At 50.4% G+C, this 23449-nt stretch overlaps 1 protein-coding gene across 1 annotated transcript; it reads right to left on the bottom strand.

The window, feature by feature from the left end:
* Positions 1-9358: 9358 nt before the first annotated feature.
* On the bottom strand, positions 9359-11340 carry LOC123485025. Its single transcript, XM_045215852.1, has 4 exons — positions 10976-11340; positions 10403-10863; positions 9733-10234; positions 9359-9608 (listed from the first exon to the last, which is right to left on the bottom strand). The coding sequence occupies exons 1-4, from the start codon at positions 11338-11340 to the stop codon at positions 9359-9361; spliced, it is 1578 nt and encodes a 525-aa protein (XP_045071787.1).
* Between the last annotated feature and the right edge of the window lie 12109 nt (positions 11341-23449).

Below are 23449 nucleotides of genomic sequence, written 5' to 3'. Positions count from 1 at the left end.
GACTCCCAAAACATACACAAATTTAGATATTACCAAAGCATTTGCAACAATTACTTTACCTTGTAACTTTAGTTTTCTATATTTCCAGAAATTCAACGTTAGCTTGACTTTATTAAGGATCCCAGTCCAAGTTATATATTTTGCCTCTTTCTCCTTTACACCAATGTTTACTCCCAGCACTTTAATAAAATCCTTTGCTATCTTGAATGGAATCTCACACTTATTTGCATTGATATCCCCAACAAACATTATTTCAGTCTTCTCTATATTAACTTTAGCACCCGATGCCTTACCATATCTATGATTCTCCTAATGGTTCCAATTCTTCCTATATCCTTCACAGTGCAAGTAGTGTCATCAGCGTACTGATGTACAACACTGACACCACCACCTGGGATTCCGACACCCCTTACCTCTTTATTACTATTTATTTATGTAGCTAACGGTTCTGTAGAAACACTGTACAACAGAGCTGACAAAGGACAGCCCTGCCTTACTGACCTCTCTACAGGGAAAGTATCTGTTAACACTCCGTTACATTTGACACAACTTTTAGCCTCGGGTGTAGTTCGTCTGAGGAGGAGACGTAAATGCCTGGGCCTGCGCACACAAGGTAAACTAGATGAAGGTGGGAGAAATGTGGGGTGTAATGAACTAAAATAACCAGACAACAACCAGATCTCAAGGTTAGCCCTCGGGGGACGTTTAGTAATGTACTTAAACAAAATAAACAACACCCATAAAGAAACAACAAATCAATCAAATAAACCAGGGAAGGTAAGAGAAGGGAATATTTGGGAACGGGGTCCAATTAATGAAAATAAACAAAAGGTCCCTCTTCTACACACCTAAACCTTCCTATCACACTCTAACCCTAACCCACTTTCCTACCTGTTTACCAAAAATACAGGGGTGACACCCGCCCGGCTAACCTAGTGTGTAAAACAATGGGTTATCTACGTGTGAATGTACACCCATGGGCAGATCTACCTTTCCCTTCTCCAGGACCTAGGTAGGGGGGAGTACATCAGGAGGACAGGCTGGAACACAAACAAAGATACATTAACACAGCCAAATAACAAGTGTCCTCTCCCCTCTTCTTTGAGCTCACATGGCAAACAAGTATACTCTCGTCAATCAGCTACAGCTGCCAGGACTCCGGACCGAAGCCACGCCCACCATCGTCAGCCGCAACTCAGCACACCTGTAATGCCCAGAACACACAAACACACTACAAAGGAAAATGGGGAGAAAGAAAAATACGTAACACCCCGCTATACAACAGGTTGATCCAAGATACAAACTTTGGCCCAAAACCAAACCTCTCCATAGTCTGTAATAGAAAGCTATGCTCCACTCTATCAAAAGCATTGAAAATCCAAACTTAATACTATACCACCTTCATTTTTATTTTTATTAGCAACATCTCTTCCAGGTATTCCGTAGGCTTGTGTTGATGCAATAATACTCCCAATCACTTTTGTCAATATCTTATAATCCGAATTTAGAAGACTAATAGGCCTATAATTTTCTAACTTTAATCTACTGCCCCTATTTTTGAATAAGATCGTTAACATACCAGTTGACATAGACTCAGAGATTTCCTTATTCTCTTCCATATAATAATACACCTTCACTAAAATGGGTCCCAAAATATCTACAAAGACTTTATAGAACTCATTTGTTAAACCATCCAAACCAGTACTTTTATTGCCTTGTGTGATGAAGAGATTTTGATTATGGAAATCAAGGAAGCAATTGTTAACACTCATCATTCAATCTGCCTGAAATACTTTGGCACTAATTGTATCCAACACTTTTACAACACACACTTTATCTACATCATTCTTTTTGTCTAAGATCTCAACAAAATCGTTTACCTTTACACCTTTTTCATCTTCCAACTCTACAATGTAACTCTGGTTGTTTTCTTTTTTCAAGGCCCCAAAAAAGGATGTACATTTCTCTCCCTTCAAAGCGTACTGTCCACTACTCCTATGTCAGCGGGTGCTGTAGGTGGGTGTGGTGTGGGAATCAGACGCAGGACGCAGAAGATAAGTCCAAAAGACTTTAGTAATGCACACTCAAAACACGATCCAACAGCCCGGAGGCGAGAAAATGCGCACACAGGCGTAAACAAAAGGGCGCACTAAACATGTGCGAAAAATACTCTCCTACACAAAGGAGGCAAGCTACAATAGCGCACTGTAAATAGTAGCGCACCAACACGACAGCGAAAACAATCACACACAACACCTGACAAACACAACGAGAACTTATAGGACACTAATGACGCTAAACGACAACAGGTGTACATAATCCAGACAAAACCAAACGAACATAGAAACATACAACGGTGGCAGCTAGTATTCCGGAGACGACGAACGCCGAAGCCTGCCCGAGCAAGGAAGAGAGGCAGCCTCGGCCGAAACCGTGACAGTACCCCCCTTGACGCGCGGCTCCAGATGTGCGCCGACTCCGGCCTCGGGACGACCAGGAGGACGCGGAGCAGGGCGCGTCTCGGGTGACTACGGTGGAATTCTGTCAGGAGAGACGGGTCCAAAATGTCTCTCCTCGGCACCCAGCACCGTTCCTCCGGGCCGTACCCTCCCACTCCACCAGATATTGGAGACCCCCATCCGACGTCTCGAATCCAAGATGGACCGCACGGAGTACGCCGGTGCCCCCTCGATGTCCAATGGGGGCGGAGGAGTCTTCTTGATCTCATTTTCCTGGAGTGGGCCAGCTACCACCGGCCTGAGAAGAGACACATGGAACGAGGGGTTAATACTTTTATACTCAATAGGTAGTTGTAATCTGTAACACACCTCGTTCAATCTTCTCAGGACTTTAAACAGCCCCACAAACCGCCGACCCAGTTTCCGACAGGGCAGGCGGAGGGGCAGGTTTCTGGTAGAGAGCCAGACTCGATCACCAGGTGCGTACACCGGTCCTCACTGCGGTGGAGATCGGCGCGCGCCTTTTGACGACGGAGGGCCCGCTGCAGGTGGACGTGTGCAGCGTTCCACATCTCCTCCGAGCGCCGCACCCACTCATCCACCGCAGGAGCCTCGATCTGGCTCTGCTGCCAAGGTGCCAGAACCGGCTGGTAACCTAACACACATTGGAAAGGGGTTAGGTTAGTGGAGGAATGGCGTAGGGAATTCTGGGCCATTTCTGCCCAGGGAACGTACCGTGCCCACTCCTCCGGCCGGTCCTGGCAGTATGATCTAAGAAACCTACCCACATCCTGGTTCACACGTTCCACCTGCCCATTACTCTCCGGATGGTAACCCGAGGTGAGGCTCACCGAGACCCCCAACCGCTCCATAAAGGCTCTCCAGACTCTGGAGGTGAATTGGGGACCTCGATCAGACACAATATCCTCGGGTACCCGTAGTGCCGGAAAACATGGGTGAATAGAGCTTCGCGGTCTGTAGGGCGGTAGGAAGGCCCGGCATAGGGAGCAAACGACAGGCCTTAGAGAACCGGTCCACAAACGACCAGTATAGTAGTATTCCCCTGTGAGGGAGGAAGGTCAGTGATGAAGTCCACCGAGAGGTGAGACCATGGTCGTTGTGGAACGGGCAGGGGTAGTAACTTACCCCTAGGAAGATGTCTAGGCGCCTTACACTGGGCGCACACCGAGCAGGAGGAGACATAAACCCTCACATCCCTCGCCAACGTGGGTCACCAGTACTTAGCACTAAGGCAGTGCACTGTCCGGCCTATACCAGGATGTCCAGAGGAGGGTGACGTGTGAGCCCAATAGATCAATCGATCCCGAACCTCGAGCGGAACGTACGTCCGACCCTCCGGGCATTGAGGTGGACTAGGGTCGGTGCGCAACGCCCACTCGAGTTCAGCATCGACCTCCCACACTACCGGTGCCACCAGACAAGACTCCGGCAGTATGGGAGTGGGCTCCACGGACCTCTCCTCCGTGTCATACCGCTGAGACAGTGCGTCTGCCTTACCGTTCTGTGACCCAGGGATGTACGTGATCTTAAATACGAACCGGGTCAAAAACATATTCCACCGCGCCTGGCGAGGGTTCAGTCTCCTAGCTGCCCGGATGTACTCCAGGTTACGGTGGTCAGTCAAAATGAGGAAAGGGTGTTGAGCCCCCTCAAGCCAGTGCCTCTACACCTTTAGGGCCTGTACCACGGCTAACAGCTCCCTGTCCCCTACGTCATAATTTCGCTCCGCCGGACTGAGCTTTTTGGAATAAATAGCACAGGGGCGGAGTTTAGGTGGCGTGCCGGACCGTTTGCGAAAGCACGGCTCTATACCGGCCTCTGACGCGTCCACCTCTACCTGAAATGGTAAAGAGGGATCCGGATGCGCCAGCACCGGAGCCGAGGTAAACAGGTCCTTCAGCCTTCCAAAAGCCCTGTCCGCCTCGGCTGACCACTGCAAACGCACCGGACCCCCCTTCAAAAGAGACGTTATGGGAGCTGCCACCTGTCCAAAACCACGGATAAACCTCCGGTAGTAATTCGCAAACCCCAAAAACTGCTGCACCTCCTTCACAGTGGTTGGCGTTTGCCAATTACGCACGGCTGACACCCGGTCAACCTCCATCTTCACCCCTGACGCAGACAACTGATAACCCAAAAAGGAGATCGACTCCTGGAAAAACAGACACTTCTCTGCCTTGACATACAGGTCGTGCTCCAACAGCCTCCTCAACACTCGGCGCACCAGAGCCACATGCTCGACTCCGGGTAGACGAGTACACGAGAATGTCATCTATGTACCACGACCACCCCTGCCCCTGCATGTCCCTGAATATCTCATCCACGAATGATTGGAAAACTGAAGGAGCGTTCATCAACCCGTATGGCATGACAAGATACTCGTAATGGCCCGAGGTGGTACTAAAGGCTGTCTTCCATTCATCGCCCTCCCTAATGCGCACCAAGTTGTACGCGCTCCTGAGATCTAATTTAGTGAAAAAACGCGCCGTACAATGACTCCGTCATGGTCGCAATCAGAGGAAGTGGATAACTGTACTTCACCGTGATCTGATTGAGACTACGGTAATCAATGCACGGGCGTAACCCTCCATCCTTTTTTCTTCACAAAAAGAAACTCGAGGGACGCAGGGGAAGTGGATGGCCGTATGTATCCTTGTCTCATACATTCGTCTATGTAAGTCTCCATAGCTCTCTTCTCCTCCTGAGACAGAGGATACACATGGCTCCGTGGGAGCGCAGCTCCATCGCACAATCTCCCTGCCTATGGGGAGGCAACTGCGTCGCCCTCGACTTACTGAACACAATAGCCAAATCCTCATACTCAGGGGGAACGTGCAATGCGGGCACCTGGTTTGGACTCTCCACCGAGGTAGCCCCTACGGAAACGCCTAAACATCGACCCACACACTGGGCAGACCACTCCATCAGAGCCCTCTCCTGCCACGAAATAGACGGGTTATGGATACTCAACCAGGGCATGCCCAGCACCACCGGATACGCAGGCGAGTCGATCAGAAATAGCTGGATCATCTCCTGATGACCCCCCTGCGCACACATCCTAAGTGGCGCCGTGACCTCCCTGATCAAGCCCGATCCCAACGGACAGCTATCTAGGGCATGAATGGGACGTCAACAGGAAGAAGGGGAATCCCTAATTCTAAACAAAATTTCCTATCAACAAAATTCCCAGCCGCGCCTGAATCTACCAGCGCCTTATGCTGGGAATGAGGTGCTACCTGTGGAAAACGCACAGGTATACAGAAGTGCGCAACAGAGAGCTCTGGGTGAGTGGGGATGCCTACACACCTGGAAGGACTCCCCAGTGCGGGGCCTGTCGTCTTCTCCCCTAGGAGGCCATCCCCAGCACCTAGCCGCGGTGTGTCCTCCACGGCCACAGTTGGTGCAGGAGACGGGCCCCCTCGTACTCCGACCCCTCCTCTCTAGCGCCAGCGCCCCAAGCTCCATGGGCCTCGGCTCGGGAGGCGCTGGAGGGTGAAATGGACGGACCCCTCGGAACGTCCGCGGGTAGCCAGCAGGGGTGTCCAGCCTGATGGACATGTCGACTAACTGGTCGAAAGAGAGACTGGTGTCCCTACAGGCCAGCTCCCGACGGACGTCCTCTCGTAGACTAAAGCGGTAGTGATCGATGAGGGCCCGCTCATTCCACCCTGCATCCGCCGCTAGAGTACGGAATTCTAACGCGAACTCCTGGGTGCTCCTCCTCCCCTGCCGGAGGCAGAACAGACGCTCCCCCGCCGCTTTCCCCTCCGGTGGATTGTCAAACACCGCCCTGAAGCGGCGGGAGAACTCAACGTATGTGATGGTGGTAGCGTCTATCCTCCTCCACTCGGCGTTGGCCCATTCCAACGCCTTGCCGGTAAGGCAGGAGATGAGGGCGGACACGCTCTCGTGTCCCGAGGGCGCCGGGTGCACGGTGGCCAGGTATAGCTCCACCTGGAGAAGGAAGCCCTGACACCCGGCAGCGGTCCCATCGTAGGCCCTCGGGAGCGAGAGTCGAATTTCCCTGGGTTCCGGAGCGGGAATGGGCTGACTGGCTGATGGTGATGGCAGGGGAGGTGGAGTTGGGGGTGTCCTCGGGTCTCCCAGCGTTGAAGTGTGTTAATAACATCCTGCAGGGCGGTCCCGATCCGAAGGATCTGGTCATTCTGCTCCCGGACCCGATCCTCCAAAGTCTCCTGTGCTGCTGCGGCTCCTGCTGATTCCATTCTGAATGGTGTGTGATTCTGTCAGCGGTGCTGTAGGTGGGGTGTGGTGTGGGAATCAGGCGCAGGACGCAGAAGATAAGTCCAAAAGACTTTAGTAATGCACACTCAAAACACGATCCAACAGCCCGGAGGCGAGAAAATGCGCACACAGGCGTAAACAAAAGGGGCGCACTAAACATGTGCGAAAAAATACTCTCCTACACAAAGGAGGCAAGCTACAATAGCGCACTGTAAATAGTAGCGCACCAACACGACAGCGAAAACAATCACACACAACACCTGACAAACACAACGAGAACTTATAGGACACTAATGACGCTAAACGACAACAGGTGTACATAATCCAGACAAAACCAAACGAACATAGAAACATACAACGGTGGCAGCTAGTATTCCGGAGACGACGAACGCCGAAGCCTGCCCGAGCAAGGAAGAGAGGCAGCCTCGGCCGAAACCGTGACATCCTAACAATAGCACCCAAACATTTCTTTTTTTCATAACGACCCAGCTCTGCATGGATCTTGAAATAGTTCACAACATCATAGTCTGGATCAGCCTTTTCAAATTCATGCAACATCCTATTTCTAAGCATTGTTTCTTTCTGCTTATCTAAACGGTTATGATTTTTAGCATACCTAATACTCCTGTTTTTTACTTTTACTTTCACTTCCTCCCACCATAAACACACATTCTCTTTTAACAGTACATTAGACATTTCATCATTAATACATTCAACAATTGCATTTCTATATCCTTCCTCCTTTAACAGACTGGCATTTAAACACCAGACACCTCCCCCTCTCCTCTCCACACCATAACCCATTTGAAATGACATTACTGCGTGATCACTATATGCTGTAAAGTTATATGACATCTTATTAACATACTGCACCAATTCTTGTTTTGCTAGACATAAATCAATTCTGCTTTGTTTTAATTCCTTTAGCACCACCTGCCTTCTAGAAAACACTCTTCTGTTTGGATTTTCAGCCCTCCATATATCTACTAGATTCTCCTCATTAATACGTTTCCATAATGCATTTCTAGAAGAGTCATATTTGAATCTAGCACAACTAGCGGCATCCATTCTACTACACCTCACATTAGTCTCCTATCAGTATACAGTTTTCTGAGCACAGTGTTTTTAAGTTGTGAAACATTTATCTCCTTTCAGATTCAATGTTTGAAGCATAAACATTAATTAAATGAAAAACTACATTTTGAACTTCAAATTAAATTACAATAAGTCTGCCGTCATTGTCAGCATATATTTGTTTTACATTTTGAACCACATCGTTTTTTATCAAAATAGCCACACCACATGTTTTATCACTTCCATGACTACAAAAAAATTAAATCAGACCATTTACTCTTAATCTCCTGTATTTTGGAGTCTGTCCAATTGGTCTCTTGAAAACAAAACATGCCTGCCTTAACAGACACTAAAACCTGCTCTAATTTGCTAATGTTTCTCAAACTGTTACCGTTTAGGGATGCGACTGTAATCATTATTAATATGTGCAGAAGTATAATCAGAGCAAAACAAGTCCTTTCAAAACCTACTTTTTCTTTTTCCCAAATCCCATCATTTCCCTAGTTTTCGACAATGAACTCTTATTTTTTGCAAACAACTGAGGATCCTCACTATCTATTTCATCATCCTTCTCCTGATTTGGATTTTTGGGGGGAGCGGCGGGGAAGCCTTTTGAAAAGTGCTCTTTAACAGTGCCAGTGACTTCAGTGGACCCAGCTCGCTCTTTGGTGTACTTTTTACACACGCTTGAAACTGGCTCAGGCACCTGAGATGCACCTTGCACCATCTCTACCTGTGTATGTATTTCACCCATCATGTGCTGCTGTTCCACCTTGTCAGCAGCAGAGACTAAAACTGAATCTCGTGTTTTGCCAGAAGACATTACAGGCTCTTTAAACGTTTCTGCCACTGTCTCTGCAGTCACACTCTCCATGTCACTCTCTTCCTCTCTCTCCATAGGCACACTCCCCTCATCCTCCTCAGAAGTGAGGTCCATTGTTTGCAAAAGTAAGTGATCTTTTCCCTTATTACAGCTACATCTAACTTTGGGTCTGTCACACATTTTGCACACATTACCTATGTTCAAACATTCTCTGCCACAATGCCCCTGTTCACTACATTTATGGCATGTGAAATCTGGACATTCCTTAAGTATGTGCCCCGGCTGAATAAATAGTCTACATACCTTCACTTGATTGTCATGGATTACACGAAAATATTCAAATCCCTCGACAGTGTTAAATTTGGTCGAATATGGCAAGGATTGCACATTGTCTGTGAACTTCACCTTGCAAAATCTCGTCCCGTCTACAATGTCTGTTCCTGGCCACATCCTCCTCTTGATTGGCGTGGTCGCCTTCACTTTCCAGCCTTTTAGTTTCTCATATATCTCCCCATCCATAATGTATGCGGGCAAGTTAACCCTCCCGTTGTCCTGGTATTCTGTACACACGCCGTGCCCTCCGGGTCGAACTGTCCCCCTCTCACTAAAGGCCCAGTTGGAACATGTGGGACAGTATGGGTGCGAGCAGCCTTTGCAGATGTATTTGTTACACCTGGTGCACACCGTGTGTGTTTTACAGTCCTTCTTTGTGGGGCAGACCTGACACCTCTTCCTCTTACTGGGTTGTGCGGGGTTGGGTGCTTGGGCCGGTGGTGCTGCGTGGTCCGGTGCTGCGGGGCGTGATCTCGCCGGGGCTGATCACGATACGTAGCCCTCTGAACAGCTTTGACGAGCGCCGCAGAGGCTTCGGTGCAGAGGGAGACGGGCCCTTCTTTGTATGAACGGAGTCACTAGTGCCTTTCCCAGCTGCTCGAGGAACACCCTCCTCTTGTTTCGCTTGCCAGGCATCCAAGTGGGGTTGAGCTCTGCCATATGACAAAAGCGTTGTAAGAGGACACGTCAAGGATGCTGTGGAAGATGACCAGGGGCCAGCGCGGGTCATCCTCCTGCAGCTGTAGGTTCCAATCACCTTGTCTAGGTTGTCCACACCTCCCTTGTTGCTGTTGTAGTCTAGGACGATGGCCGGCTTCTTGTCCTGGCGACGCGCTAACGTGAGCCTCGGTGTGCAGCGTGCTCAGGAGTAAGACGTTCTTGTTTTTCTTTGCCAGGTAGGACACTAGAGCGGTGGTGGACGTGAAGGCGAACTTGGAGGAGAAGAGGAGCCTGTCCTTTGAGGCGAGCAGCGCCTGCGGGAGCTCTGGCTTGTTCTTTCTGACTGTGCCGACCACGGTGACGTTCCTGGTCAGGAGCTGGCGCGCGAGCTCGTATGAGGTGAAGAAATTGTCGCAGGTGACGTTGTGACCCCTGAGTCCCTGCGTCAAATCGAGCACGACCCTCATCCCCTGGTTCTTCTCGGGGCCTCCGCATGTGGCCTTGCCGGTGTAGACCTGCATCTTCCAGGCGTAGCTGGATTTGGAGTCGCAGGCCACCCATGTCTTGATGCCGTATTTGGCCGGCTTGCTTGGGATATACTGGCGGAAAGGACATCGGCCTGGAGGAGAGAGAGAGCGAGAGCGAGAGAGAGAGACAGAGAGAGAGAGAGAGAGGAGAGGAAAGACAAGAGATTAGCTTTAGCGTGTTGTGTTGTGTTGTGTTGTGTTCAGTGTTGTGTTCAGTGTTGTTGTTGTGCTCTTGTACGGTGTTGTTGGCCCCGGCACACCTCTGAAAGGGACCAGTTGCTCGTCCACCGTCACGTCGGGCCCGGGGTTGTAGAGGAGCGGCAGCCTCTCGACCCACTTGTCCCAGACCTCTCTCACGGCCGCAAGTTTGTCACCGCCGCCTGCTGCGCGTCTCTCGGCTCTGGTCTGACGGTCGTCGAAGCGAAGGAGTCTCGAGTAAGCGTGAAAGACTTTGAGCGGCATGGTTGCGCGGAAAATGGTCCTTCCGCTCTCGGCGTCCCAGAGACTAGAGGCCGCTTCGCCTCGGGACCTGTACACGCCGGCTAGGATGAGCAGCCCTACGTAGGCTCTCAGGTCTGTGGAGTCCATCGCTTTCCAGCGGCCGCCGCCGCCGCCGCGGTCACGGTCTTCGTGGTTTTCGTGGTTTTCGTGGTCGTCGGCGTAGTGGCGGTGGTCGTCGTCGTCGTCGTCGCCGTCGCCTCGGGCTCCGTATTTCAACGCCCTCCAGATTGGTCATCTCCAGGATGATGTCTTCTATCTCGGGTGTGAAAAACAAGCGAAACGTGGAGAGGATGTCGCGGGCTTGGCCTACGGCCTGCCTAGTAGGCCCGGGCCTCATGTCCTCCGGCACCTCAGCAACTGCCCTGTTACTATTTGCCGCTGCCGCTTCCCTCCGACGCCCGATTGTTGTCACAGGGGCACCGAGCACCATTGGATTTGGCCGTTTCTCGACACGAATGTCTCTCTTTCCACTCGAGGGATATCGTGTTGTGTTCTGGGGCTGATGCTGCGGCGGCGGCGGCTGCTGCGGCTGCGAAGCGGCGGAGGTCTCCTCGCTCTCCTCGCTCACTTTCACCTTCCCCTTGTTCTTCCCCTTGTTCTTCTTCTTCTTGTTGGTCGTCGCGCCGCCGCCGTCGTCATCGTCTCGTTCGTCTTCTACGCCTTGACCTTCTTCTACTTGGACATCGTCCCTCGTCATCGGGCGGCGTCGGGCGGCTGCGGCGTCGTAGTCGTCGTCGTCGTGCCGTCCTCTGTGGTCTCCTCGTCCTCTGGGTTGTATTCCTCCCCGTCTTCTTCTTCGGACGCTTCCTCGTCCGCTTCCTCATCGCAGTCAGAGTCATTGGAAAATATCTGTTCTAGGACCTGTTTGGCCGTGAATCGCACAGCACTCATAATAGCTTCGGCACCCAGGCTGGGGAAGTCCCCAAGACCTCTCTCTTCGGCACGTGTCCGGACATGCCACGGAGGCAATATTAGTAGTAGTAGTAGTAGTAGTAGTAGTAGTAGTAGTAGTAGTAGTAGTAGTAGTAGTAGTAGTAGTAGTAGTAGTAGTAGTTGTTATTGGTGTTGGTGTTGGTTTTGGTGTTTGTTTACGGCTTACCTAGTACCTCTGGCTCAGAGCTTATGCCTCTAACGTGTAGCCTGGGTCGTTTTGACCCAGACAGGACAGGACAGGACAGGACAGGACAACGCTAGGGGTTATACAGCAACTCGCTCTAACACTCTGACATGTAGCCTGGGTCGTTTTGACCCGGTCAGGACAGCAGGTGGAGACATAGAGCGAGTTGCTCTAACACCTAGGCTCTAACACGTAGCCTGGGTCTTTTTGACCCGGTCAGGACAGCGGGAGGGGATATACAGCCACTCGCTCTAACACCTAGGCTCTAACACGTAGCCTGGGTCCTTTTGACCCGGACAGGACAGGACAGGACAGGACAACGCTAGGGGTTATACAGCCACTAGCTCAAACACATAGGCACTGACACGTAGCCTGGGTCTTTTTTGACCCGGTCAGGACAGCGGGAGGGGATATACAGCCACTAGCTCAAACACATAGGCTCTAACACGTAGCCTGGGTCTTTTTGACCCGGTCAGGACAGCAAGAGGAGATATACAGCCACTCGCTCTAACACCTAGGCTCTAACACGTAGCCTGGGTCCTTTTGACCCGGACAGGACAGGACAGGACAGGACAGGACAGCGGGAGGAGATATACAGCGAGCCACTCGCGCTAACACCTAGGCTCTAACATTAACCCCCGAAAATAAATAAATAAATGAATATAATATAATTTATTATTTTTATGGGAGTGGTCATTGAATCCACAATATAACAGGTTCGTGTCTCACAGACAAACAACATCCATCCATCGAAGCTATGTCGACTTTCCAGAACACAGAAAACGCAAAGGGCGATTCTCACTGCATCACTGCAGTGTTTGACATACACACGTCGGACTCCAGTCACGTAACTACTACTACCGACAATACCACCACCACCACCACCACCGTCGTCGCCACCGTGATCGGTCTGGGCATCGTCGGAGGGTCGACTCGACTGAATCTGAGCACCATCAACTTCAACGACATCTATTCTGCGTTCAATCGAGTAGTGAACAACATACCCATACTTCTCGGCTACACGGTGAAAAGCCTCTCGGTCATGCCCAACAACAAACTGGAGGTGAGACTATTTGTCGAACCCAAATATAGTCTGTTGAGGTATGAGCTGTGGCTCGTTCGGGTCGTAGGACAGGCTCTGCTCTTGTGGTTTTACCACGGTGCAGTGTCACACATCATGGTGACACACCGGGACCACCATGTGCAGAAGATACACCGTCAAGCTGTGGGATGGTGTCCCTGTGCTGCAACGTTGACCGGGTTCGACGACAGCGAGTCTTGTACTTGTGCTTTGTACTACGACATGTGGGACATGGACGTTCGTCACAGCCACGTCCGAGACCATTTGTTGACATATTATCGGACAAAATATCGGCAAATGCCATGCGACATCTCATCCGTGTGTAGCGGTGTCCACATGACAGATCTCTCAGATGAGGAACAGACACTTCTGATGAAGACAGTCGCCTGGATATTTCAAGGCTTTTCTGTTGGCCCCAAACAACACGCCATGATGGGGATCCCTGCGAGCCTAGGCATACCTTGTGATTTCACGAAAACCCAAAATGTTGTACCGCAAGTCTACAAGTTGACAGACTGTCAGAATGAAACACGTGCGGAGAGAGTTCAATTGTCAGCAAGCCGAAGAGCAGATGACATATATTCACTTGTCGAGGAAATGGTTATCTTGGGTTTCCAGCATTGTCCTCGACTAGTGACACACACACACCTACAATATTACAAGGAAATCACCAGATTCTTTTACCAAGTTAAAAATTTCACTGTAATGTCTGTACCTACAATGTGACCAATAAAAAGTTGATTTAATTTCATTTGCAAGGGTCCCGTTCACAGCACAGCACACACTCGCTCTAACACTCTAACACGTAGCCTGGGTCGTTTTCACCCCAGCCAGGACACGAGAGGACAACGCTAGGGGTCATACAGCCACTCGCTCTAACACATAGGCACTGACACGTAGCCTGGGTCTTTTTATTTTTATTTTTTTTATTTTTGTTTGACCCGACAGGACAGCGGGAGGAGATATACAGCCACTCGCTCTAACACATAGGCACTGACACGTAGCCTGGGTCTTTTTGACCTCGGACAAGAAAGGACAGGACAGGACAGGACAGGACAGGACAGGACAGGACAGGACAGCGGCACAGGATATACAGCCACTCCCTATAACACATAGGCACTGACACGTAGCCTGGGTCGTTTTGACCCCGGACAAGACAGGGCAACGCTAGGGGTTACAAAGCCATTCACTCTAACACGTAGCCTGGGTCTTTTTGACCCGGACAGGACAACGGGAGGGTTATCAAAGACCTATCATTTTACAGCGGTACAATGCCGACATCTAGTGGTCATACAACATACAGGGTGAACGAAAACACATGCAAACACAACGCATAACCGCCAGAGGGGCTTCACCGGCTTGTGGACTGTGCTTTCTAATAACTAATAGCTTTTCTAACACGCTGTCCTTGGACAGTTGAGTGGAACCTAGATTAGGCTTCACTGAGCCTTGCAATGATCATGAGCACATTTACCTAGGTGTGCTTGTGTGTGTGCGCATTCGCATTGTCTCCCCCTAGCGTTCCTACAGTGTCTTTACCTATTCAGGCATAGGCAATAGCGGCTGCAACGATGCTTAACTAATAGCTTTTCTAACACGCTGTCCTTGGACAGTTGAATGGAACCTAGATTAGGCTTCACTGAGCCTTGCAATGATCGTGAGCACGTTTATCTAAGTGTGCTTGTGTGTGCATTCTCATCGTCTCCCCATAGCGTTCCTATAGTGTCCTTACCTATTCATGCACAGGCAATAGCGGCTGCAATGATCTGATACAAGTGTAATGAATATGCTAGTTCGGATATGATAGCAATAACGGAGAGACAGATCTAAAGGATAAATAAACATAACCAATGAAATGAGAGACACAGACGTGTTCAATGACATGTTTAGTTGTTTACGTTTATTCGGTGTCATTGACATACAACATGCTGTACGGGGAACTGGGGTTGGTATTAGTGATCGGCCTCAGCTGGTGCTCCGTCATGGCTGAGGGATTCCACATTGACACGGTCCAGGGTTTCCTTCTCGTGATCTGTCAGGGTCCTGTTCTTCAACAGGAGACAGTTGTACCACGAGGCCATTGCGGTAGTCGATTCGGTGGGTGATCCTGGTGTAGATTACTGGTGGCGATGTAGGAGTGTATAGGAGGCCTGCTTGGGTTATCCGAGGTGGGTTTGATGAGAGCGCAGAGCGAGTTGATGTCACAGTGATCGACTGGGCAGAGTTTGCTGTGCCCAGATAAGGTTTCCCAAGAGGAGCGCTCAGTGACAATCGCTCTCGAGCCTAACCCGTATATAGTTCCTCATGCGGTCCCGGTGATTTTCGTCTAGACATCTACATATTGACGGCTCTACCTGAAGTAACCTCATTTGGAACTGTTTGGCATTAACTGCAACCCGCGTCCAATATGATGAGCGTGCCTCCCTGGAGTCTTCCGACATGGACACAAACTGTACCTGGGCTATTGGGTTGCTGAACTGTACCCTGCGATGTTGGTCTTGTTGCTTCTTGTTGTTCTTCTCATTCACGGTTGTCTCCACTTCATCCTCGCCCGGTACCTGGGCTATGGGCTTGCTGAAATGTACACTGCGGTGTTGGTCTTGTTGCTTCTTGTTGTTCTTCTCATTCACGGTTGTCTCCACTTCATCCCTCGCCCGGTACCTGGGCTATGGGCTTGCTGAAATGTACACTGCGGTGTTGGTCTTGTTGCTTCTTGTTGTTCTTCTCATTCACGGTTGTCTCCACTTCATCCTCGCCCGGTACCTGGGCTATGGGCTTGCTGAACTGTACACTGCGGTGTTGGTCTTGTTGCTTCTTGTTGTTCTTCTCATTCACGGTTGTCTCCACTTCATCCTCGCCCGGTACCTGGGCTATGGGCTTGCTGAAATGTACACTGCGGTGTTGGTCTTGTTGCTTCTTGTTGTTCTTCTCATTCACGGTTGTCTCCACTTCATCCTCGCCCGGTACCTGGGCTATGGGCTTGCTGAACTGTACCCTGCGGTGTTGGTCTTGTTGCTTCTTGTTGTTCTTCTCATTCACGGTTGTCTCCACTTCATCCTCGCCCGGTACCAGGTAACGTCCGCGTCTGCGTCTGCGTCTGCGTCTGCTTCCGCCTCTGCGTCTGCGTCTGCTTCCGCCTCTGCGTCTGCGTCTGCGTCTGCGTCGTGGACGAGTTTCGTGATTTGAGCACTCGTTTAGCACGTCACACAGGGCATTGCATTGGGATGTCATGGAGGATTGGGCTGTCTCGGTAGAGAGGTTGTGATCGTTGTGCCCCAAGCACCGTTTCTTGGTAATCGGTCTGGGTTTAGGTCTGTGTGTATCGATATTCGCCTCGTGAGACATCATGTATGCTGTTCGACACCTAATGACTCGGTTCTATGATTATTATACTGTAGCGTCTATGGGATCCGTGTGTGTGTGTATATATGGGTAATGTAGTGTGGTGTGAGATGTATTAATGTGTGCCATTCGCATGTAAATATATATGTCCGTACACACTGCACGCATAGCCCTATAGTGAAGGTCTTTACACAGTCTACCACTATTCTATCTGCCACGCTTGTCCGGTTGGAATAAAGAAGTGGCGTGAGTCGGTAATATGTACCCAGCTCATGTACGCTTTCATATCATCCCTACCTACACCTGTGAATGTTGTCTATGTTCCTATGCATAGTATTGTTATGTTGAAGTGATGAACCTGTGTCAATAAAGGATACACCAGAGGCTAAGACGATTTGTTCCTTGTCATTTATTCACTGTCATTTACTCACATTTACACCACAAAAATCACATATATATTTCAGGTTGAAATGCACACGGGAGGGTAGTCCACTAGTGGGACACGTAATGTTCATCGCCAACAACCAAGTAACAAAGGCACAATAGGGACAACATTTGTTAAGCTACACAACTGATTTTACATTGTAAGGAGACCTAGGGTCTATCCATGAGGGACAGTGTCAAGATTGTTATGCATTCCTTCTGAAGCTCCGGGTCTTGTAGACAGCTTTGTGTTTCGGGCGATGCAGATCTTGACACCGGGGACTGGGGCTGTAAACACAACGCACAACACCGTGCACAACGCTCAACATACTCTGGGTTCTATGAAAATATCACTACTATAGCCATACCAAACGGTCTGGGTAAGGTCTAGCGCTACCAATCCCCTCGGTTCTCAGCTCAGACAGAGGTGGAGATTACAGAGACGATGGATGGAGGTCCTTACATGAAGCTGGACTGCGAATTGTAAGGGTTGACGGTTCTGCTGCTCATGTAGTCTCGAGCTGAGGAGGGTATGGAACTGGGGTTGGTATTAGTGATCGGCCTCAGCTGGTGCTAGATCCAGGGTCCAGGAAATCTTGTGGTGTTGGTTGTTTCCAACGATGACTGTTGCCCCTGTCATCTTATTTACTTTGAGTCTTGTGAAGGTTGGACTAGGAGTTGCTGCGGTGCTGCAAATTGCACGTGTCTCACGGGGTAGTCAGACAAGCTTTTCACTGACGGGTCGACGTAGCTCGCAAGCATGGCTAACAGAGAGTCGAGATGGTGGTAGTGTGTCAACTCTAGGTACATGGGTCTTGTGAAGGGACTGTCCTTGGGTCCTATCATTGCATTGACTCCATCACTGCTGAGGGATTTCACATTGACACGGTCCAGGGTTTCCTTCTCGTGATCTGTCAGGGTCCTGTTCTTCAACAGGAGACAGTTGTACCACGAGGCCATTGCGTTAGTCGATTCGGTGTGTGATCCTGGTGTAGATTACTGGTGGCGATGTAGGAGTGTATAGGAAGGCCTGCTTGGGTTATCCGAGGTGGGTTTGATGAGAGCGCAGAGCGAGTTGTTGTCACAGTGATCGACTGGGCAGAGTTTGCTGTGCCCAGATAAGGTTTCCCCAGAGGAGCGCTCAGTGACAATCGCTCTCGAGCCTAACCCGTATATAGTTCCTCATGCGGTCCCGGTGATTTTCGTCTAGACATCTAGATATTGACGGCTCTAACTGACGTATCCTCCTTCGGAGCAGTTTGGTATTGACTGCAACCCGCCACCAATATGATGAGCGTGCCTCCCTGGAGTCTTCCGACATGGACACGAACTGTACCTGGGCTATGGGCTTGCTGAAATGTACACTGCGGTGTTGGTCTTGTTGCTTCTTGTTGTTCTTCTCATTCACGGTTGTCTCCACTTGATCCTCGCCCGGTACCTGGGCTATGGGCTTGCTGAAATGTACACTGCCGTGTTGGTCTTGTTGCTTCTCGTTTTTCTTCTCACTCACGGTTGTCTCCACTTCATCCTCGCCCGGTACCTGGGCTATGGGCTTGCTGAAATGTACACTGCGGTGTTGGTCTTGTTGCTTCTTGTTGTTCTTCTCATTCACGGTTGTCTCCACTTCATCCTCGCCCGGTACCTGGGCTATGGGCTTGCTGAAATGTACACTGCGGTGTTGGTCTTGTTGCTTCTTGTTGTTCTTCTCATTCACGGTTGTCTCCACTTCATCCTCGCCCGGTACCTGGTAACGTCCGCTTCGGCGTCTGCGTCGTGGAGGACTTTCGTGATTTGAGCACTCATTTTGCACGTCACACAGGGCATTGCATTGGGATGTCATGGAGGATTGGGCTGTCTCGGTAGAGAGGTTGTGATCGTTGTGCCCCAAGCACCGTTTCTTGGTAATCGGTCTGGGTTTAGGTCTGTGTGTATCGATATTGGCCTCGTGAGACATCATGTATGCTGTTCGAAACCTAATGACTCGGTTCTATGATTATTATACTGTAGCGTCTATGGGATCCGTGTGTGTGTGTGTGTGTGTGTGTGTGTGTGTGTGTGTGTGTGTGTGTGTGTGTGTGTGTGTGTGTGTGTGTGTATATGGGTAATGTAGTGTGGTGTGAGATGTATTAATGTGTGCCATTCGCATGTAAATATATATGTCCGTACACACTGCATGCATAGCCCTATAGTGAAGGTCTTTACACAGTCTACCACTATCCTATCTGCCACGCTTGTCCGGTTGGAATAAAGAAGTGGCGTGAGTCGGTAATATGTACCCAGCTCATGTACGCTTTCATATCATCCCTACCTACACCTGTGAATGTTGTCAATGTTCCTATGCATAGTATTGTTATGTTGAAGTGATGAACCTGTGTCAATAAAGGATACACCAGAGGCTAAGACGATTTGTTCCTTGTCATTTATTCACTGTCATTTACTCACATTTACACCACAAAAATCACATATATATTTCAGGTTGAAATGCACACGGGAGGGTAGTCCACTAGTGGGACACGTAATGTTCATCGCCAACAACCAAGTAACAAAGGCACAATAGGGACAACATGTGTTAAGCTACACAACTGATTTTACATTGTAAGGAGACCTAGGGTCTATCCATGAGTGACAGTGTCAAGATTGTTTTGCATTCCTTCTGAAGCTCCGGGTCTTGTAGACAGCTTTGTGTTTCGGGCGATGCAGATCTTTACACCGGGGACTGGGGCTGTAAACACAACGTACAACACCGTGCACAACACTCAACATACTCTGGGTTCCATGAAAATATCACTACTATAGCCATACCAAACGGTCTGGGTAAGGTCTAGCGCTACCATCCCCTCGGTTCTCAGCTCAGACAGAGGTGGAAATTACAGAGACGATGGATGGAGGTCCTTACATGAAGCTGGACTGCGAATTGTAAGGGTTGACGTTTCTGCTGCTCATGTAGTCTCGAGCTGAGGAGGGTATGGTCACCACATCCGGGATGTCTCTCTGACAATCAACCGGGATCCTTTCGTGCTTCCCCTTTAGGATGGTAGATGTCAGCACCATGGTCACCACGTACATGAGGTAGATTATGATATTGAACACGGCGATAGCGCACTCCATGTTATGCAACCTCTGCTGGTTGCTGATCAGAGGTCGGTACAGCAACTCCATGCAGCCTGCGATCACAGCCATGAACAGCTCAATGTTCATCATGATCAGGCACGTCAGCACGGTCCTGGTGCTATTGGTAGACTCCGGACCCCCGTAGGAGCCCCTCGGAGTCGTCCAGTTTCCTTTTGCTCTTGGCTGCGAAGTAGCTGAGCACTATGCTCACCACCATGGCCAGGCAACCGAGCGTGATGAGGGCTATCCCTGCGTGGATGTAAGCGTGCTGGTATTCGGGTCTGCCTTCTGAAGGAGGCGACTGCGTTGCGGCTGAGTCCAGCCGGCCCGTGGTCCTGGTAACGTGCCTGTTGTCAATGAAGTAGAGAACGTTGTTGGGAATGGTGAGAAATCCCACGATGAGAGAGGTGATGACTGCAATGGCACCTCCCAGCTTGCCCCTGAAACGGACCTTGCTCAGCATGGGGCCGTTAGGTATCGCTGACATTCTGCTGTTAAACAGATCTTTGCTCTTGGATATCAATGTCTCGAAGCCTCCAAGGCTTGGTTTCTTGCGATTCATATCTGTTTTAGGGAATCGCTGGCCTCCTCCCTGGGTTCCTAGGTTACCCGGGTTCTCTTTGTCCTTCCTTATTTACTCACGTTGCAAGATTGGGAGTACCCGAACGGTCCTCTTTTCTGTGGTTTTGTTTATCAATGGGATCCGGTTATAGTATCAGCCTAGCAATCCTTGAACATTTAATACAATGAAGCTCCAAGACCCCGTGATCGAGTTCTTAGGCTCAGGAGGTGAACGATGTGCGAAGTCTACAGGCGACCACCGTTGGTACAAGGTTCAGGGTATCACCAAAACCATACACTCCATGGTGTACTGCAGGAAGCGGCCATCCGGTCACAACATGATAAGCATGGATCTGTTCACCAGGGTTGTAAAGGACCTGAACGCCAACCCGGAGAGCTCGCTCCAGTGGGTGCCTGAGTATGTAAGAAACCTGAATGCTCCCGAGTCCAAGGGCACCAAGTTCACGGAAGACCTGCTGCAACTGGTGAGGTCTAAAGCCCTGACCCCAGATGCCTGCAGACGCCTGTGGGACAGGAGCCGTATGTCCACCGGTATAGGCGTTGCGGTAGACGCACAGTGCAAGGACGTGTTCAACGGAAAGAAGAAGATAAGTGACGTGGGGCCCGTGTCTCGCCTCATTCTCACACAGCTCGAGGCCCTGTGCCTGACTCCCATTTGCGCAGGCCTCAAGGTTGCCGGTTTGCCCACGCCCGATATGTTCGGTGAACCCGGATCCTACACGTATCACAACGGCTGTACGCGAGGCTGCAAGGCCATCCGTGACACATGGGGCTCCTACACCGAGGTGGACCTTGTTGCCCACGACACAGTAAATGACAACATAGCGCTGCTGGAGCTCAAGACCAGGAACAACGACATTATCGACCAGACTACCCTGTGGCGATACAACACTCAGCTGTGGCTGACCTGGGTGATGTTCTCGCTCACGTACCCGAGCATGGCAGAGCGGTCAGCCGCATACCTTGTGATAATCAGACCGGGGACCAACCAGGTTACCATACGGAGTTGTTTAAGGCCCACGATATCTAAAAGTATACGCAGCAAGTTCCCGTGGCTCAACTGTTTCTGCACCCAGGTGCTTAATTGTCTAGCCCCTATGTGTGTGAACATGAGAGTCGAAACTCAGCTGGCCTCCTCGGCAAGTAGACGGGTATCCTGGGTAGACCCTAAAGACCTGTGTTATAGGAACATAATGTTCAACCAGGAAAAAATTAAAAACAGGAAGACTGTAGATGGGCCATTGACCTGGGTTTCGGATGATGTCTCTCGTGTTGACATCGACCAGGATCACGACAAGGAAGATCACGGCTAAGAGGAATAAAAAACGTACATGCGGTGTACATTTTACATGTTCTCTTTGTATAGTCCTTTAGCAGGACTCTCCCTACGCCACAACACCACAGCAGCAACCAAGCACCAAGGAAAACACTTACCGAACCAGGACTAACGTCCAACTAGGGCTCATTTGACCAACCCCGGGCCCCTAGCCTAGAGCATTTGTCAAAGGGTGCATAACCACATCCAACCAAGGTGTGCACTGGGCTTAAATGTGGGCCAGGTTAGACTGTCCGTGTGCACAGACTACAGACCTACTCCATTTGGCTGTTGACTCGATCGGATAACGCTTTGAACCGAAATGGGGTTGAAACACAAGGCTATCCACGCAATGCTCGCAAACCCTCACCTGGCACCGTTCGAATTGATCGACAGACCCTGCAAGCGACAGGATTGGACTCTGATAGACCATCTCATGGTAATCCACAAAGTGAAGGAAAGTGACTACATCGAGGGTGATTCTCAGGCGTCCATAGTGAACATGGCCAGAACTCTGGCACTTTGCTACATCTCTGAGACTGCAGCCAGCCTGTGTGTAGTGCTCGTAAAGACGGCTCCGGGGCCCAGAAACCATCCGTGAGGGAGCTCAGACTCAACCGAACCCCTGTACCTCACATAGAGTTCTGTAAGCGTAATCTGTGCGCCACAGAATACACCATGATGAAGCTGTTGGCCGACATGGGTATGAAAAACGACTTGTTTCTAGTGACCGGTGCCAAGGGAGACTCCTCCGAGGGCGAGCTCCCAAAGGGAACCTCGGTCGATAACCTGGTGTCTTTCCACCAGAAGTACCTGGAGTACCGGGAGTGCCAGGACGACATGGTATTTGCAAACATGCTCGACCGTTTCGAAGGTCTGAATCCCGCAGAGTGTCAACTCTCCGCCGTGGATCCCGCAGACGGCTCGATAGACAGACCCGAGGGACTCGAGGGGCGTCTTTGTGGCGACCTTCGCGGACCCCGAGACTATACAAGTGTCTGTATTGCGGGACGCGTGTCTACGGTGTACCACCACAGAGGCCGACACGCTGCTCGTGGAGTTGGCAAACATTCTGAAGGGTAGTGTGACCGTGTGCACCGGAGATTCAGATGTGGTGGCCGTGCTGACGGCTTGCGGCCGCGAGGGCATTACCATGAGGCTAGACAACAAGAGCTACCACGAGGATCGAGACATGCACATGTCAACCTTTGGAGAGCTGCTGTTTGCCATTCCCGAACACAGCACCCAAAGAAACATGGCGTTTGGGGAGCTGGCTTCGAGCGAGGATAGGTTCCGAGTGCTTTCCGACATCTCAGCCGAGGAAGAATACCTGCTCCCGGGGCCTCGAAAACAACACGACACTTTGGAGGTCATTCTGGATGATCACGGCAATGTCAACTTTAAAGAGAAACTAGCTAGGTACCTTTACCTAGGCGGGATCAGGGGATCTCTCTACTGCACCTTTCTGTATAGGTTCTTTGAGTCAACCGCCCGGAACAGATTGCACGGTTTGGCCCTGGCTGTAAACAATGGCCGTCTCTGTGCCGAAACAGCCTGTTATATCTTCGAAACCCTGTGCCCCACATCTGACGAGGGTCCGCTATCGAGATCCGAATCGGATAACCCCCCGTCTACCGGCAAGAAGAGGACGATCTCCTGTGTCGAGGGACACCAAGTCCCCGACCTCTACCTAGACAAAGACACAGAATATAAGGTGGTCCTGATGAAAGAACAGACACATGTAATGAATTGCCTCAAGCGGTTGAGTAAAGCGTACATGAACGGGATGATACCGAGGGGCAGTTACGGACGTTTCTTGAGGTTGAACCGATCAG

The sequence above is a fragment of the Coregonus clupeaformis genome, unplaced genomic scaffold (genome assembly GCF_020615455.1).
Source record: "Coregonus clupeaformis isolate EN_2021a unplaced genomic scaffold, ASM2061545v1 scaf0533, whole genome shotgun sequence".
In the NCBI taxonomy this organism is placed as follows: Eukaryota; Metazoa; Chordata; class Actinopteri; order Salmoniformes; family Salmonidae; genus Coregonus; species Coregonus clupeaformis.
The sequence above is the reverse complement of the archived record's forward strand: the minus strand, read 5'-3'. Positions and strand labels throughout refer to the sequence as shown.